This window comes from Poecilia mexicana, unplaced genomic scaffold (assembly GCF_051168715.1).
Source record: "Poecilia mexicana isolate PSO_F unplaced genomic scaffold, ASM5116871v1 scaffold_23, whole genome shotgun sequence".
Lineage (NCBI taxonomy): Eukaryota > Metazoa > Chordata > Actinopteri > Cyprinodontiformes > Poeciliidae > Poecilia > Poecilia mexicana.
Window position 1 is genome coordinate 21,832,602 of NW_028263392.1, and position 19,711 is coordinate 21,852,312.

Genomic DNA, 19,711 nt, shown 5'->3' on the forward strand with positions numbered 1-19,711 from the left:
GGGCGGATAGCGCCGCCACAGTCCAACTTGAGAACAATTGTGCAGAAATCCGGGAGATTTACGTAGCCGGTGCAGAACAAAGCCGAACAGATCCGGGAAAAGAACGCAGACAGAGCAGCAATGGTTCAACTGTGGGGAACCTATAAAAAAAAGTATCACCATTTTAAATAAAACAAGAAACTGGAGCTTAGATGAGTGTTAATTTCTTACCTGCTGATCCACAAAACATGCACACACACTCACAGACCGAGGAAGAAAAGGAACGCAGCGCAGTGGCGTTTTACCTACGATCACACTTTAGTGGCCCTAACAGAAATGACCAGGACCTGACAGAGAACAAGAGACACAGGTGGGTATACATACCCAGGAGACAGTTGGGAACAATCAGGGGCCGACGAGACAACACAGAAACTAAATTGACACACAGAAAACCAAATCCCCACAGAATCGTTGATTCAACATGTGAGTAACCAACTGCTTTCAATTTCGTTTCAATGTCAGGCCCAACTTAGATTCAATGTTTCTGCCTAATGTTGTTTCACTCAGATTTTGCTATCTGGGGTTACTGTTCTTTATTGATCTTAAGCCAGCAGGTGGCACTGTTAGGTTCTGAATTTCCCAGCTGGAGGAAATATGAAAACAATCGTGTGTTTTCATCCAGAGCCGCAGAGGAAGAACTTCAGCTGATCTGGTAAAAAGCCCGACCTGCAGCACCGCTAATCCAGATTAGAGAGCGAGACGCTGAGCTGAGTACAGAAAGGACAGGCAGGAGGACACCGGACATTCAGGATCCTGCTGCAGGAACTGTGATGTCGTGATGGACGGCAGAGGACGCAGAGGAACCGATGGGTCAGTGAAACGCTCGTCCATCAAGCGCAGCGTGTCTTCTGGATCCCAGAGGGTAAGACGCTGCTGAGAGACCAGAAGATGCAGGGATGGAACAGTCTCTGCTTTTTCTGGAGACAGTTTGGACCAGACGTCCTCTGGTCCAATCAGAGTGGTTCAGACTGGACCGGAATCGGGTTGGGGTCTGATTGGACCGGATTTGTTGTCATGGCTGTAGTTACTATGGTGATGACAGAGGGTTGCTGACCTGACAGCAGAACTCCAGCACTGGTTCTGTCTGACCCTTTCCATCTCCTTGCTCCTTGGAGTTCTGGTCCAGCTCTCTTTCCCACGGTTCTCCAGTTACATTAGGTCTGCTCAGAACTCTAAGCATCCCACTGCATTCCAGCCAGGATGAGTCCAGACTTTGACCGGACTTCAGTTCAGACATGGACTCAGACCGGCCCTTTGAGAAATGTCAAGGTGCTTCCGATTAGCCAACAAACTGGGACTGACGCGTCTCAGAAATCATCTAGGCTTGTTGTCTCCTCATTCAGTTTCCCTTTGATCTGGTCACATTATTGGACCTTTATGTGTAACTGGGTTGTTACTATGAAAACGAGGAAAAGGGCAAATGTTTTTGTTCTCAACAACAATCAGAAGATATAAAAAATTCAATCAATTAGCTGGAAAATAAGAATAAAAATTTGTTTTTGTCCAATTTCACTGCAGATTAATGATTTTTTTCCTTTATTATGCAGTTGTTGAGTCACTCCACTACCATGTGATGATGATGATGATGGTTTCTGTGCAGCTTCATCATTCACGTGAAACAGACAATCACACTGCAGCTCATGTTCCACTCAGACAGTAATCCATTAATTTAACAAAGTGGAGATTCAGGAAGACGCGCACACACACAGTCGTGTTTTCATCACTTGTGGGGACTTCACATTGACTTCCATTAATTTCTACACCCTAACCCTAACCTTTAACCTTTACCCTGACCCTGACCATCACAGACCTAACCACTAACCCAACAACAAGTTTTACAGCAAAACAAAGACCAGCACATCAGTTTTTGTCTTTGTTTTCACTGATTGGCTCTCCAGTAACATTCTGGTTTTAAAAACCAGTAAGACTTTGATACGAACTCCCAGGTACCTGAAATCAGTCAGTCGCCTCCTGGCCTAGCAGCCAAATTCTAGGTCAAACTCCAGCCAGATAATTCCTGTTCTTGTTTCATTGAAGAAACATTTCCAAAATACAAAGATGATTTAGAGAAAATTATTTGCATTTCCTGTCACCTTGACAACGGCTTTAACTAGCCAGGCTCCTGATTGGCTGACTGAACTCTGCTGCTGTCAGCCTTCGCTGCCAAACAAGCGGCCGAAACCTAAAGAGGCATTTCAGTCTCTTTAGGTTTCAGTTTGCAAACTGAAACCAAACTGGGTTGTTCAGTCCAGTTGGAGCGAACTGGACTGAACTGGACTTTCAGTCACAGTTTGCTCCCTGACTGGGACCAGTTTGCTCCCTGACTGGGACGACTGGGACCAGTTTGCTCCGTGACTGGGACGACTGGGACCAGTTTGCTCCCTGACTGGGACCAGTTTGCTCCCTGACTGGAACCAGTTTGCTCCCTGACTGGGACCAGTTTGCTCCCTGACTGGGACGACTGGGACCAGTTTGCTCCCTGACTGGGACCAGTTTGCTCCGTGACTGGGACGACTGGGACCAGTTTGCTCCCTGACTGGGACCAGTTTGCTCCCTGACTGGGACCAGTTTGCTCCCTGACTGGGACGACTGGGACCAGTTTGCTCCGTGACTGGGACCAGTTTGCTCCGTGACTGGGACCAGTTTGCTCCCTGACTGGGACCAGTTTGCTCCCTGACTGGGACCAGTTTGCTCCGTGACTGGGACCAGTTTGCTCCCCGACTGGGACCAGTTTGCTCCGTGACTGGGACCAGTTTGCTCCCTGACTGGGACCAGTTTGCTCCCTGACTGGGACCAGTTTGCTCCCTGACTGGGACCAGTTTGCTCCGTGACTGGGACCAGTTTGCTCCCTGACTGGGACCAGTTTGCTCCCTGACTGGGACCAGTTTGCTCCCTGACTGGGACCAGTTTGCTCCGTGACTGGGACCAGTTTGCTCCCCGACTGGGACCAGTTTGCTCCCCGACTGGGACCAGTTTGCTCCCCGACTGGGACCAGTTTGCTCCCCGACTGGGACCAGTTTGCTCCCCGACTGGGACCAGTTTGCTCCCCGACTGGGACCAGTTTGCTCCCCGACTGGGACCAGTTTGCTCCGTGACTGGGACCAGTTTGCTCCCTGACTGGGACCAGTTTGCTCCCTGACTGGGACCAGTTTGCTCCCTGACTGGGACCAGTTTGCTCCCTGACTGGGACCAGTTTGCTCCCTGACTGGGACCAGTTTGCTCCGTGACTGGGACCAGTTTGCTCCCTGACTGGGACCAGTTTGCTCCCTGACTGGGACCAGTTTGCTCCCTGACTGGGACCAGTTTGCTCCGTGACTGGGACCAGTTTGCTCCCTGACTGGGACCAGTTTGCTCCGTGACTGGGACCAGTTTGCTCCCTGACTGGGACCAGTTTGCTCCAGCAGCTTCATTTTGTCGACTCTGTGGAGGATTTTAAAAACCAACTGAAAACGTTTATTTTCGTAGGTTTTTGTATTTTGATTTTTTTCTGTATTCTTAATGTTTTTTGGATCTTATGTCTGTGCTTCATAAATACACGGTAGTTATTATATCCAGCCTTGGTGAGTCTGGAGCATTTCAAGCAGCAACACCTTAAACTCTGCTTGGTGTTTCCTGCTGCAGGTTCACAGAGCGTGGATCGAGAGAACCTTCCAGAAGAGAGAATGCATCCAGATCATTCCCAGCAAAGATGCAAGCAGGTGAAAAATACACAGATCTCTGTTATATTGTTGTTGTGTTGATGAAGAGAAGCTCAGATGCTCTGAGCAAGGCAGTCAGCTGACCAGGTCACATGGTGCTGATCTCTGAATTTCAGTCATGTGACTCTGAAGAAATCAGTCCTGGACAAAGTAGAGCAGCTTCTCATATTCAGAGATTTCCTGAAGGTGGAGCAAAGCAGGGAAGCTAAAATCAAAACATCTGCTCCACCTCCAGCTGCTGTGGTTCTGAGTCAAACCAACCTGTTCCCCTCCTGGCCTGTGGGGGCGCTGCACCAAGAACCACTGAAGGAAACGACACAAAAACCTCTGAAGACTCTGAGAGCAACTTCCTTCTTCACCAGATGGAAACAAGATGGAGGCGTCAGATTTTAGCGGTTGGAGGATTTCTCTTTAGGCTAAAGACCAGGAGCCATTTCTGCTGCTAGCGCTAGGCTAGCATGTTAGCTTTGGTTGGATTTACCCAGAATGTCCTGTGCTGCAGTCCACTGTTGGCGTTCACATTCAAACCAAAGCAGAGTTCACTTCAACTGAACAAAGACCGAGGTTTGGAGGGCCAGAGGTCAGAGGTCAATTAGCATTCACACCAACCGGACCAGACTTTATAGCAAACGGACTGGAGTCAGGTTGAAGTGGACCAAACAGTGAATGATGCAGCCTAACTGACTTCAGGTTTCAGCCAAAGACTAGTGCCATGTTTCCTTGATCATCAATGAGGGATTGAAGGTCAAAGACAGTCAGCTCTTCTCTTACAGGCATAATAATCTCTGGATGGAGGTTTTTATCCTGTTTTAGTTGTTTTTTCTTTTAAAATCATCTTTTGTCCTTCATGCAAAAGAAGGACCGTCTTTTGCATGATGGTCCTTCATAAATAAACTTACCTTTAGTGTGAGGTAAAGCGGATTTCTTCTTCCTGCTGTGTAGGTGCAGCTGTGGCCAGCTGGTGACGCAGCACCCCCCCATCCCTGCAGGGGCAGTGGAGGAGACAGGCCAGCTGGTTCAGTTGGACATCCAGCCTACAGAGAGATGGAGCATCCTGAAACACACCCAGACCTTTTCCACTGACGCTTATGGAGTCCTGGAGTTCCAGGGAGGAGGGCACGTCAACAAGGCCATGGTAACACGGAGCAGACCAGGTTACTGGGATGATGGTAGCAACTCAGACTGACTCTCTCCCCTTCATGCTGTCTCTGTCCTGCAGTACATCAGGGTCTCCTATGACTCCAAGCCAGACTCTCTGCTCCACCTGATGGTGAAGGAGTGGCAGCTGGAGCTGCCTACGCTGCTCATCTCCGTCCATGGAGGGCTGCAGAACTTCGACCTGCCCCCTAAACTAAAGCAGGTCTTTGGGAGGGGGCTGATCAAGGCCGCAGTCACCACCGGAGCCTGGATCTTCACAGGAGGAGTCAGCACAGGTGCAACACTCAGCTCCAGCTGTGCAATAGGCTAATATCCATCATTGTGCCTGTCACAGACACAAATACCCAGGATGAGAACCTGATGAGCTGATTACAGCAGAACCAAACCAAGAGAGAAGTGTGATCATATTAATTCTGATTCTGCAGATCTCCCTCCGTCTTCTGTTGCAGGAGTTATTCGACATGTTGGAGATGCTCTCAAAGACCATTCATCCAAGTCCAGAGGAAAGGTCTGCGCCATCGGCATCGCACCCTGGGGAATTGTTGAAAACAAAGAGGACCTGATTGGGAAAGATGTAAGAAGAGTCTAATTAAATCAGGTGGACAAGTCCAGAGCATCTCTGAGCTTCGGCCTTTGTTTAATAATAATAATAATAATAATACATTTTATTTCAAAGGCGCCTTTCTGGCACTCAAGGACACCGTACAAAGAGCGAAAAGTAACGGCAACAATAAAAATGTAGCAATTAAAAATAGATCAAATAAATACACAACAATGCATCTATATGAAATCTATATATAAATCTATGTAAAAAAAATCTATATAAAAATCAAGCAAACCAATTGTGTCATATTGAAAAGGCAGATCTAAAAAGGTGTGTTTTAAGTTCGGTTTTAAATTTAGGGAATGACTTTATGTTTCTAAGGTGAGGTGGTAATGAGTTCCAGAGTTGGGGAGCAGAGCGACTGAAAGCTCTGCTCCCCATGGTAGTAAGACGAACAGAGGGGACAGACAAATGGATGGAGGAGGATGATCTGAGGGAACGAGAGGGAGTGGCGATATGAATAAGATTGGAAAGATATAGTGGGGAAAAATTGTAAAGAGCCTTAAAAGTATACAGAAGAATTTTGTATTCTATACGGAACTTGGTAGGCAGCCAATGAAGTCTTTGCAAGATAGGAGTGATGTGGTGCATGGATGGGGTTTTAGTAATGATACGGGCAGCTGAGTTCTGGACTCAGTGATGGACTTGTATGGTGATAGTTTGCTCTGATTGGCTGTTAGTAGACAGTCATGAATGAAAATGGCTGCAGCTCCTGTGATTTCGCCTGTTTTCTAGTGGTCTGTTCATTTCTACTGATGATGGGATTCTCTTCACCCTTAGTTCATTTGGTTCCAGCTTTGTTGGGTTTGTAGAGGGCATGAGCTAGTGGCCTTAGGGTACCATGGGAGGAGCTCCCATGTGCAGCTCCTCCCATGCCCTCGTTAGCTGGGTCCAGATTCCTGACACATTGTGGAGGATGAAGCATGGAGTCTGGCAGGCAGCCCTCAGTCAGGTGTTAATGGACCAGATCTCAAGGTACCTTCAGGGAGAAGACCTGGAGAACCTTGGGTTTGGTCTTTGGTTGGGATGCTGGCATCTTCAGTATGCACTCTAGATGCCAACAGCTGGGTTTGAAGTGACCACGATGAGAGTCATGAGCTGGAGGTCAAGAGGTCATGAGGGAAAGATGGAGCAGGAGTTGTGTAGACAGACCAACTGCTCTAGTCTGTTGAAGAGAAGAAAGATCGGTTGCTCCATCTGTGTTCAGACCCTTATCCTCGGTCTGGAAAGTTCATTGATCAGTGACAGTGTTTAATTCATTGTTATTGATGATGTTTATGTCACCATGACAACTTCTAATGGAAGCCTGCTGCTGTGTTTTAGGTGACACGGCCCTACCAGACCATGTCCAACCCGCTCAGCAAGCTGTCAGTCCTGAACAGCAGCCACTCTCACTTCATCCTATCCGACAATGGCACCACCGGCAAATATGGAGCCGAGGTCCGTCTCCGCCGGCAGCTGGAGAAACATGTCTCCCTGCAGAAGATCAACACACGTGAGTCATGTGACCCTGCAGCAGCCCCTCCCTGGCCTGCTAAATCTCCTCTACTCATGTGACTGGTCAGGTGACCTAAAGGTTTCCCTTTGTCATCCTATGCCCGGAGCTGTGTGTAAGGCAGGGACAGCAAGGGGAGGCTCAGCTGTCACCCCTTCCTTCATCTCCCACAGAACCAGGCGAACCCAAACGAGAGTCTAACCCTCCAGACAGAGACAGAACAGACCCACCAACATAAAACCAACCAAACAAAACCTTAGGAAGGTTCTAGACCAGTGGTTCTTAACCTTTTTTGAGGTGTCGAACCCACCAGTATCATATGCACATTCACTGAACCCTTCTGTAGTGATAAATAAAATATGATTTGGTAACACTTTATTTGAAGGGGGTGAATAAGACTGTCATGACACTGTCATAAACATGACATAACACCTGTCATGAACATGAATAAGTCTTCATGAATATTTATGACTGCTGTCATAAAGCGTCATTCGGTAAATTATGACACTTTTAATACAAAGTTGACATTATTCAAAATGTCTTTGTTATGACAAGTTGACATTAACCAAGAAATCATTACTGTTTAAACTTTACCTTTAATAACAAAGTTACCTGATTTTAAAAGTGCAATCAGTAATACTTTTATAACAAATTTATATCAGTAATGATCGATGAATGATCGATGAACCCCAGGGGTTCATCGAACACAGGTTAAGAACCACTGTTCTAGAGTCTCTCGATCCAATGACAGGAAATCAGTGAAACTACTCAACCTCCTTTGTGTTATGATCTAATGTCCACAGAACAGGAAGAAAAACTAAAAAGCTGAGGAGTTTTTAAATGGGGTTATAAGGTCATGTTTACATTGCCTCAGAGTTATAAGGTAAAAAAAAGCCTTTCCTTCGATTCTCCAATCATAGAATAAAACACACTGATACAATCACAATATCATAGAAAAAGACATTTAGTTTGCCATGGGCAGCTGTAAAGCCTTCTGTTCCTGGAAGGCACAAAAATCTGATGAAATGTTTATACTTACTGGTCAAACCTTCTACAATCAGATCCTGTTTTCATCAATGACCCTCTATTACTTAGTCTTTAGTTTCATGAGAGTCCCTTTTCTCCTCCTGTCTGAGTCTGAGCGTGGCTTTGGGAGGCTGGCGTCGGTCATCCTGACAGGTGCTTTGCTGTGTTGCCAGGTTTGGGCCAGGGTGTCCCGGTGGTCTGCCTGATCCTAGAGGGGGGTCCTAATGTCATCTCCATTGTGCTGGAGAGTTTGAAGGAGGAACCACCTGTCCCGGTTGTGGTTTGTGACGGCAGCGGCCGGGCCTCCGACATCATCTCCTTTGCTCACAGATACTGTGAAGAGGACGGGTGAGAACATCTCTGCTGCTTTGATGAATTTGTTGGTGGTCATTTTCAAGCTGGGTGTGTGATGATCCTTAAAGGCTGTGCAGACACAACCTTTGGTGGACAGCGAAGGATTTTATGCACAACCACCAAATCAGGGCGAATCATGCCAATCAGTGAGGAACTCCTGCCGAACTCAGGAGTCAACCTCTGGTTCTACTCACATGCATCATGTTGAAGAAGAAGATTTTAGGTTATAATAAATTTTGGAAAATCTCTGGCTCTATCTTCTTCTCACGGATCCCAGGTTCTCCCGGCGGGCCGAAGTGAAACCACACAGAAAACAATGAGTGCAGATGTCACAGAATTTCAGTTTAATCCAATAGAAGACAATGTATGAAATTACAACAGAAACTGCAGAACAACAGAGACATACATTCATTTACCTGAGACAAATGGAAAAGAAGGAAAGAAAGAAACGCAAAGGCGTCTGGAGAATTGCAAGAGCAAATCTAATTTGTTACTCCTATGTAGAAAGTTTTATAGTGAAGGTGTATTCTTGTCTTTAATTTATTCAAATAAGGCGTACCTTTGCTCATCCAACCAGGAAATGTCTCTGACCCTTTTTAAAGTTAGAAACTCCCTGCAATTTGTTTCCAAGATCAAAGGCCATTTGTCCCCTTTGTCTAAACAAAGTGGAAGCAGAGCTTCTCCTTCACTGGCCTGAACTCCTGCTGTTTTACGGCTTTTCACAGATCAGTGTGAAAACTGGAACTTCTCCTGATTGTTTCCCACTCAGACAAAGGGCAGATCAGAAGATCTAGCAGGGAATCTGCTGTAACTACAGGTAACATACAGGTCAATAGGGCAGAATAAGTTATTAAACTGAAAACTATAATTAGGCTATTTAAATCAAGGCATGTTAAGTTTTAAAACTAGCTTATTTTAAATTTATTTTCTTAACAATCACCACAGCTGGGCTTTCCACCCTTTAACTCAAGACTTTCTATGCATTCTGTTGTCAGTTCCTGATTCCTGCCCTTTGTCCCCTTATGTGATGCTGGAAACCATTCATCTTTCAGTCCCAGGAGAAACCTCCATTTTAAGCTGCAGACCTGAGAGGCTGCTGTATTCTCAGGCACAATATTACCTCAGGATGTCAACGTAGCTTCCTTTTTCTCCTCAGTGTACTGTTCTACCTCTCTAGGCTGGTGAACGAGAGTGTCAAAGATCAGCTCCTGGTCACCATCCAGAAAACTTTCAACTATAGCCGCAGCCAGGCGCAGCAGATCTTCCAGATGGTGATGGAGTGCATGAAGAAGAAGGCTCTGGTAGGACAGCGAAGCTCTACTTGTTGTAATGGCAGAGAGATATATGGACACCCTTCTGTCAAATTTTAATCGGAGTTTGATGGATTAAATGATATTAGCCCCCCCTTCCTGTGACCAGATGCCAGGACCTCTTTGAATTAGCCAATAGAAACTGAATAATTTACTTGTAAGTGAATAGTGAATAAATAAATATACTATATTCTAAACAATGTTGAAATAGACTAGGAATGTTGTAACTACCTCAGGTTTTAAACAGATTGTCTTCTTGATGCGCAGCGTTCAGCAGAGTGACCCCTGACCCCTGCACACCAAAGAAAACATTTGTGCATGTGTGTCAGTCCACAATATGAGAAACCCACAGGATACGTCAGGCATTCCTTCAGACAATACCTCTGGAGGATGCTGAAAAGCTTACGGTGTGTTATTTGGTGTTGGACAATAGAATAAGTGCTGCATCATGATCTTTAACAGGACATAAGAAAACCTATAGCGTGGGAAGCGGGGCTGACCTCTGCCCTGCACACCAAAGCATTTGTGTGTGTGTCCCTGCATAAGAGTGGGTAGATACCTCTGAAGGAAAACAACAGTTTAACTGTTTTACTGCAATATTTATGGTAGCATGACTAGTCAGTGCTGACTATGACTTTGTAATTTCCTTCATCCGTTCTGAAAACAGTCGCTTACATTTTAAACTCTTATAGATACTTTTCTGTAACACCTGCTAGTGTGATACATTTCAGTAAAAGTTCCTCATCTGTAATTTTATTTCTTAAGAATATGTGACGGGGACTAAACAGGCCTCGGTCAGGCTGCTCATATTTATCGTTCAGCTTTACCCGAAATTGAAAGTTTGTTTTATTAATTAAAGAGCTCAAGTGAACATCACGTAATTCTCATCAACTTGTTGTTTGTTCTCATCTTAAACAAGTGGCTGGAACTTTTGGATTTAAAGAAAAAAGATTATATGTAAGTTAATCTCTTTAAGTTGAGTCTGCAACAACTAGAATAAAATAAGAAATGAACTATTTGAAAGTGGAGAGGATTTTGGGTGGTAAAGGTTTAACATACAGACATTACTGCATTTCTACTCAAGCAAACCGAAAGGTTTTGAACAGAACAACTATGTCAAGTAACGACACCATGTATCTTTAATCTGTGTAGTAAATACATTGCTGCTGCTGCTGCTGCTGTAAGCAGAAAGTAAAATAAATTTTGCATTGAATAATATTTTGGATGAGTTTAAGAATATTGTTTGCCACAATCACACAATGTAACTACCCTTGTCTTTTACATGGAGATGGCTGGAAGCATCTGACCCGCTTCAAACTCAGTACTTGTTTTGCTCTACGGCAAAAAATGTGGAAAGATTAAATTTAGTCGGCTAAAGAAAGTCAGACGGTTCATTACGTGAGAAATCCCTTGAGGTAGTCAAGTTTCTTGTTTGTTCAGATCTTGCTAGTCATTTCCATAGTATGATTACTAATTAACAGTTGATTCTTTTGTGTCTAGAGGCAATCTAATCATTCAGTTCACAATTGAAGTTTTATTATCAGGATTCTGCAAATTGAATATTTTCATAGTATATTTAAATCATTCTTTTCATACAGCTTAGGTTCCCTGAAAAGGAGAACTATAACTTTGATTCCTTTGAGTATCATAATATTTCACTAAATCTGACCGATGTGATCTTCTTGAACGCATACTGATGCTTCACATTGATCATTTATAAGCTGATCAATTACAAAAGGTGTATGTCTGTTAGTGAACATTAGTGAACATCATTAGGACCAAAGAACAAAGTTGTAGATAATTTTAAAGGAAACAAAACAATTTTCCATGTTGGGCCAACTCTTGGAGCCTGGTTGTGTAGTGTAAAAAGAACAAAACAAAACAAACTTTCAATTTCGGGGAAAGCTGAACGATAAATATGAGCAGCCTGACCGAGGCCTGTTTAGTCCCCGTCACATATTCTTAAGAAATAAAATTACAGATGAGGAACTTTTACTGAAATGTATCACACTAGCAGGTGTTACAGAAAAGTATCTATAAGAGTTAAAAATTTAAGCGACTGTTTTCAGAACGGATGAAGGAAATTACAAAGTCATAGTCAGCACTGACTAGTCATGCTACCATAAATATAGCAGTAAAACAGTTAAACTGTTGTTTTCCTTCAGAGGTATCTACCCACTCTTATGCAGGGACACACACACAAATGCTTTGGTGTGCAGGGCAGAGGTCAGCCCCGCTTCCCACGATATAGGTTTTCTTATGTCCTGTTAAAGATCATGATGCAGCACTTATTCTATTGTCCAACACCAAATAACACACCGTAAGCTTTTCAGCATCCTCCAGAGGTATTGTCTGAAGGAATGCCTGACGTATCCTGTGGGTTTCTCATATTGTGGACTGACACACATGCACAAATGTTTTCTTTGGTGTGCAGGGGTCAGGGGTCACTCTGCTGAACGCTGCGCATCAAGAAGACAATCTGTTTAAAACCTGAGGTAGTTACAACATTCCTAGTCTATTTCAACATTGTTTAGAATATAGTATATTTATTTATTCACTATTCACTTACAAGTAAATTATTCAGTTTCTATTGGCTAATTCAAAGAGGTCCTGGCATCTGGTAACAGGAAGGGGGGGCTAATATCATTTAATCCATCAAACTCCGATTAAAATTTGACAGAAGGGTGTCCATATATCTCTCTAATGGCTGCATCGTCCTGTTCAGTCCCTTATCGCTGCAACAATAAATCTCATTCTCATCACCCTGTCTGTCTCATCATTCATACTCCTGACAGCAGAAACCCTTTTTCCTGTCCTGTTCACACAGAAAACAGATCACACCCCTCCCCCATGTTTTCAGTTTTCACATGGTTCAGTCCTCACTTCCCATGTCTATCAGCAATCCAAGGAAAACACCCTGGCAGAATCAGATGTGCTCAAACAATGGTCTGCTACGGCAGGACGTTATCAGAGGGTACGCACAAAATTATCTCTGCACAAGACACACAGGAGCACAACCACATCACCAACACGCGTTGTGAAACCAGTAAACCCACAAAATAATCAACAAGAACACAATGCCCATGGCCAGGGGCGCTGGGGGGGGGAAGTGATGACGATTCTAGGGGCCCTGACCAGCAGGGGGCCCTCCACAATTTAAGTATTTATTTTTTGTTCATAGAAATGAAAAAAAAAATCGGGGCCCTGTCAATTACAAAATGATACATCCATCCATCCATTTTCTTCCTCTTATCCGGGGTTGGGTTGCGGGGGCAGCAGCTTCAGAAGGGAGGCCCAGACTTCCCTCTCCCCAGACACTTCTTCCAGCTCCTCCAGGAACCCCAAGCCGTTCCCAGGCCAGCTGAGAGACATCGTCCCTCCAGCGTGGCCTGGTCTTCCCCTCCTCCCGGTGGGTCCTGAACTCCTCACCAGGGAGGCGTCCTGACCAGATGCCCGAGCCTCAACTGACTCCTCTCGACGTGGAGGAGCAGCGGCTCTACTCTGAGTCCCTCCTGGATGACCGAGCTTCTCTCTCTAAGGGAGAGCCCAGCCACCCTGCGGAGGAAACCCGTTTCGGTCGCTTGTATCTGTGATCTCGTTCTTTCGGTCATGACCCAAAGCTCATGACCATAGATGAGGGTGGGAACTAGGGCTGTTGTAAACGAATATTTTAGTAATCGAGTAATCTATCGATTATTCTTACGATTAATCGAGTAATCGGATAAAAAAAAATCTAAAATGAAATATTGGTAAATCTGGCATAATACCAGTGTTACTATCAAATATCAATATCAGTCCAATTTTTCATATTTGAGCATCCCTAACAGTTGTTTTTTTTGTAGTTTAGAAAACTAACCTGTAACAATAATAGCTCACTTTCTAAGTTAACCAGAAGAAAAGTTATAGAAAAATCTGAAATTATATTGAATTTAATAACAAAGAGGCAGGCTCACAAATATGCTTATAAAAAATGTCTACAATCCAGCTTTTAGTTTATGTATTCATCTTCAGTGAGTTTAATAGATTAATTAAACTCACCTTGCCACCTAACCTGTCACGCTTTGGGTTTGAAAATACGGGAAATGCCGCCTGGAGTCGGAGGAGAGGGCGAATGAACGAACATGGGGTGGAGGGGAGGAAATAGACCAGCGGACTGACGAACCGTTAGACCGGGGGACGAACACGGGGGGAAGCAATACGGGATATTTACGACACCTTCACTGGTAACACTCAGAAACTCATCTACCAGCCATGTACGATGCGCTCCGCCACCCGTTTCTTCAGACCGGGATATGAAATTTATTGTGCGGTTCGTCGGTAAAGCTACATTTACACGGTAAGCATCAGCTACTCAGCCGCCCGCCCTGTTCAGTCTATCCGCTCACCTCAGCGCTCTTCCCGCCGTTCGCTTTCAACCAGCAGCCCCGGAGGAGAAATGCTGCCGTACTCCAGGCATTCCCCCAGTCATTTTAAGGATGCTTATTGGTTCCCCAAAAACGATAAAAAGTCGGGCATTATCATCAATCAATAAAATCCCCACGGGCCAATCTTGAAGATTGGACTTTATGCCGCTGAGACTTAGCTTTTGTCAACAACTCAGAGGCGGAAGTGAGAGCTCCGCGCAACGCAAATGAAGTCCCGGCCGGAACACGGTGCGCTAACTAATAAAACATAAATTAACGAAGCTTCGAGGCAGGTAAATTTTCCTCGAGGAATTTTAGTAATCGAGGTACTCGAATCATTCGAGGAATCGTTTCAGCCCTAGTGGGAACGTAGATCGACTGGTAAATCGAGAGCTTCGCTTTTTCACTCAGCTCTCTCTTCACCACGACGGATCGGCGCCCGCTTCACGGCAGACGCTGCACCAATCCGCCTGTCGATCTCCCGCTCCCCTCTTCCCTCTTTTCTTGAACAAGATTCCCAGATACTTAAACTTCTCCACTTGAGGCAGGACGACCCCCCTGACCCGGAGAAGGCTCTCTACCCTTTTCCGGCTCAAGACCATGGCCTCGGTTTTGGAGGCACTGATCCTCATCCCGGCCGCTTCGCACTCGGCTGCAAACCGCTCCAGCGAGAGCTGCAGATCATGACCTGATGAAGCCAACAGGACCACATCAGCCGCAAAAAGCAGAGATGCGATCCTAAGGCCACCAAAACAGATCCCCTCAACGCCTTACCTTGTCTAGAGATTCTGTCCATGAAAGTACTGAACAGAATCGGTGACAAAGGGCAGCCTTGGCAGAGTCCAACTCCCACCGGAAACGAGCCCGACTTACTACCGGCAATGCGGACCAGACTCTGACACCGGTCATACAGGGACCTGACAGCCCGTATCAAAGGGCCCGGTACCCCATACTCCTGGAGAACCCCCCACAGGGCCCCAGAGGGACACGGTCGAACACCTTCTCCAAGTCCACAAAACACATGTAGACCAGTTGGGCGAACTCCCATGCCCCCTCCAGGACCCTGCTGAGGGTGTAGAGCTGGTCCAGTGTTCCACGACCAGGACAAAAACCACACTGCTCTTCCTGAATCCGAGGTTCGACTATCTGATGGACCCTCCTCTCCAGGACCCCTGAATAGACCTTACCAGGGAGGCTTAAGAGTGTGACCCCCCTGTAATTGGAGCACACCCTCCGGTCCCCCTTTTTGAACAGGGGGACCACCACCCCAGTCTGCCAATCCAGGGGGACTGCCCCCGATGTCCATGCGATATTGCAGAGTCGCGTGAGCCAACACAACCCTACAACATCCAGAGCCTTAAGGAACTCCGGGCGGATCTCATCCACCCCAGGGGCCCTGCCACTGAGGAGCTTCCTAAACACCTCGGCGACCTCGTCCCCAGAGATTGGAGAGCCCAACCCAAAGTCCCCAGGCTCAGCTTCCTCAACAGAAGGCATATTGGTGGGATTGAGGAGGTCTTCGAAGTATTCCACCCACCAGCCCACTACGTCCCGAGTCGAGGTCAGCAGCACACCATCCCCACTATAAACAGTGGTGGTGCTGCACTGCTTCCCCCTCCTGAGACGCTGGAAGGTGGACCAGAATTGCCTCGAAGCCGTGTGGAAGTCTTTCTCCATGGCCTCTCCAAACTCCTCCCACGCCTGAGTTTTTGCCTCAGCGACCACCCGAGCCGCATGCCACTTCGCCCGCCGGTACCCATCAGCTGCTTCTGGAGTCCCACAGGCCAAAAAGGCCCGATAGGACTCCTTCTTCAACTTGACAGCATCCCTCACCGAAGGTGTCCACCAACGGGTTCGAGGGTTGCCGCCACGACAGGCACCAACAACCTTGCGGCCGCAGCTCCGATAAGCCGCCTCGGAAGTGGAAAGCACAGAATATGGTCCATTCAGACTCAATGTCCCCCACCTCCCCCGGAACGTGTTCGAAGTTCTGCTGGAGATGGGAGTTGAAGCTCCATCTCACAGGGGACTCTGCCAGATGTTCCCAGCAGACCCTCACTACACGTTTGGGCCTGCCAGGTCTGACCGGCTTCCTCCCCCACCACTGGAGCCAACTCACCACCAGGTAGTGGTCAGTGGACAGCTCCGCACCTCTCTTCACCCGAGTGTCCAAGACATACGGCCGCAGATCCGATGAAACGACGACAAAATTGATCATCGAACTGCAGCCTAGGGTGTCCTGGTGCCAAGTGCACTTATGGACACCCTTATGCTTGAACATGGTGTTCGTGATGGACAATCCGTGACCAGCGCAGAAGTCCAACAACAGAACACCACTCGAGTTCAGATTGGGGGGCCGTTCCTCCCAACCACGCCCCTCCAGGTCTCACCGTCATTGCCCATGTGAGCGTTGAAGTCCCCCAGCAGAACAAGGGAGTCCCCAGGAGGGGCACTCTCCAGTACCCCCTCTAAGGACTCAAAGAAGGGTGGGTAATCTGAACTGTTGTTCGGCCCGTAATAACACAGACAATAGTCAGAACCCGTCCCCCCCACCCGTAGGCGGAGGGAGGCTACCCTCTCATTCACCGGGGTAAACCCCAACATACAGGCGCCAAGATGAGGGGCAACAAGTATGCCCACTCCTGCCCGGCGCCTCTCACCGCGGGCAACTCCAGAGTGGAAGTACATCCAGCCCCTCTCAAGGAGACTGGTTCTAGAACCAGAGCCATGCGTCGAGAAGGTGAGGCCGACTATTTCTAGACGGAACCTCTCAGCCTCGCACACTAGGTCCGGTTCCTTCCCCACCAGAGAGGTGACGTTCCACGTCCCAAGAGCCAGCTTCTGCAGCCAAGGATCAGACTGCCAGGGTCCCCTCCTTCGGCCGCTGCCCATTACACACTGCACCCGACCCCTTTGGCCCCTCCGACAGGTGGTGAGCCCGTTGGAAGGGGGACCCACGTCTCCTCTTCAGGCTGAGCCCGGCCAGGCTCCGTGGGTGAAAGCCTGGCCACCAGGCGCTCGCCATCATGCCCCACTTCCAGGCCTGGCTCCAGAGGGGGACCCCAGTGACCCGCGTCTGGGCGAGGGAATGCCAGATCCAAAGTTTTCGTGCATCATAAGGGGTCTTCGGGCTGCGCTTTGTCTGGTTCCTCACCTAGGACCTGTCTGCCTTGGGTGACCCTACCAGGGGCATAAAGCCCCAGACAGCATAGCTCCTAGGATCATTGGGACACTCAAACCCCTAAACCACGATAAGGTGGCAGCCCAAGGAGAGGTTACAAAATTAATTAAAGCTCCGCGGAGCCTCAAGCGGCCCTCGCAGCCAAGCGCCGCTCAGGCCTAGCCACCGCGGATGTTTCAGCCACCGCCTCCCCTCAGCACCACCTCCCCCCAGCCACTGCCTCCCCTCAGCACCACCTCCCACCAGCCACCGTCTCCCCTCAGCATCACCTCCCCCCAGCCACTGCCTCCCCTCAGCACCACCTCCCACCAGCCACCGTCTCCCCCCAGCCACCGCGTTGCTCTCATGGAGCTGCTGAACCCGCCCTTAAGATAGTCACTCTGTCATGTTTGACATTGCTCCCAGAGAATGCACAAAAATCTGGTGCAGATCGGCTGATATCGCAAGGAGAAGGCTGTTTAATTAACCTTGGTGCACAGCGGAGTCAAATTACAATGTAATGCTTTTGGACTCTGTAGAGGTTCTCCAGAGTCACCGTTAAAGCAAGACATCCAGCAGAAAAAATCGCTACTTTCTTTACAACGTTAAGTGTCAATATAATATAATGTCATGTAATTTTCACTTTGTCTATAGCTCCTCACATTTTGGGAGGATTGTATTAGGACCTTTATCCCACATAAACTTGGGCTCTTTAGAGCTTCACCAGTGATGATCACATAAAAGTCTGGTGAAAATCGGATGAAGCATGTTTGATTTAGACATGATCGTACATATGGCGAGCATTGCTATTCACTATGTAGCCACCCCCACATTTTTCAGCCAGCAGCCAACATTCACAGAGGGCATCATCATGTCATTTTGTATCAGTTGGCACAGGATTTAATCCATTTGAATCAGAGTAAAAGTAAGACATCCAACAGAGAAAAACAGGTCACTTCCTGTTGGAGGGGCACGTGGTTCCGGTGATGTCATCAATTGACCATGTGAATGTGATCAAGGCTGGTCTATAATGAGACATGGAAAGTTTGATTCTTCTCTGACCTGTCCTGGAGAAGTTATTGCATCCTAATGTTTCATGGCACAAAGCCAAAGTTTAACGCTTAGCCACGCCCACATGCTTTGATCTACAAGAATTCTTTTGATAAATTTTCAACTTTAATGTCTCAAGTCTCTGCTCAGTGAGTTTGAAGTCTGTATCTCAAAAGGTGTGGGACTAGTTAAATCAGACGTGACGTCTATGAAATAGAGGAAATTGTGGCTTTCATCCAAAATGGCCGACTTCCTGTTGGGTTTGGAGCATGGTACCAGTAGACTTTTTTGTACATCCTGACAAGATACACATGTGTACCAAGTTTCATAATTCTAGGTTAAAGCATGGCTTCAGGCTCATCAAGTTTTCGGTGAAAAGTGTCATTTCACAAAGCCAAAGTTTAACGCTTAGCCACGCCCACATGCTTTGATCTACGAGAATTCTTTTGATAACTTTTCAACTGTAATGTCTCAAGTCTCTGCTCAGTGAGTTTGAAGTCTGTATCTCAAAAGGTGTGGGACTAGTTAAATCAGATGTGACGTCTATGAAATAGAGGAAATTGCGGCTTTCATCCAAAATGGCCGACTTCCTGTTGGGTTTGGGCCATGGCTCCAAGAGACTTTTTTGTACATCCCAATGAGATACACATGTGTACCAAGTTTCATAATTCTTGAGATAAAGCATGGCTTGGGGCTCATCATGTTTTGGGTGAAAAGTGTCATTTCACAAAGCCAAAGTTTAACGCTTAGCCACGCCCACATGCTTTGATCTACGAGAATTCTTTTGATAACTTTTCACCTTTAATGTCTTAAGTCTCTGCTTAGTGAGTTTGAAGTCTGTATCTCAAACGGTGTGGGACTAGTTCAATCAGATGTGACGTGTATGAAATAGAGGAAATTGCGGCTTTCATCCAAAATGGCCGACTTCCTGTTGGGTTTGGACCATGGCTCCAAGAGACTTTTTTGTACATCCTGATGAGATACACATGTGTACCAAGTTTCATAATTCTAAGATAAAGCATGGCTTGGGGCTGATCATTTAAAACATGGTAGGGGTCGCTGTTGAGACATTAGGCCACGCCCACCAAATATTGCACTGGATTCCTGTCCGGGGTTAGACAAAGCTCCATCCTCGTGAGTTTGGTGCAGCTGGACCCAAAATTGTGGAATTCAGAGCCAAAAGTATGGACATGTTCTGACAGGTTACTTCGCTACGCCGCCACGCCCACCTGCTACATCCCAGCCGGATGGGGTTGGAATCCAATATACACCCACATGTCTTCTGTCTCTGGACACAGTTTCATGTTGATGAGGTCAAAGGGGTCAGATAGCGACCGTTCAGAGTAAAACATGACACTTCCTGTTCTCAGGGGGTGTGGCCTAAGTGACGTCATCATTTGACCATTGGGTATTG

The 19,711-nt window shown here is 46.8% G+C and overlaps 1 protein-coding gene and 1 long non-coding RNA gene across 2 annotated transcripts in view; both read left to right on the forward strand.

Moving 5' to 3' along the window:
- The window catches only part of LOC148152629 (uncharacterized), a 118,647-nt gene that overhangs the window by 11,371 nt on the left and 87,565 nt on the right, over window positions 1-19,711 (forward strand). The gene's annotated exons all lie outside the window — the stretch shown is intronic.
- Window positions 818-19,711, forward strand: part of trpm1a (transient receptor potential cation channel, subfamily M, member 1a) — a 45,214-nt gene continuing 26,320 nt past the window's right edge. The window contains exons 1-8 of the mRNA XM_088003204.1: window positions 818-901; window positions 3,661-3,737; window positions 4,680-4,872; window positions 4,957-5,170; window positions 5,345-5,469; window positions 6,823-6,994; window positions 8,194-8,368; window positions 9,531-9,675. Of these exons, the coding sequence (XP_087859330.1) occupies window positions 818-901; window positions 3,661-3,737; window positions 4,680-4,872; window positions 4,957-5,170; window positions 5,345-5,469; window positions 6,823-6,994; window positions 8,194-8,368; window positions 9,531-9,675 (1,185 nt within the window). The remainder of the gene's footprint in view (window positions 902-3,660; window positions 3,738-4,679; window positions 4,873-4,956; window positions 5,171-5,344; window positions 5,470-6,822; window positions 6,995-8,193; window positions 8,369-9,530; window positions 9,676-19,711) is intronic.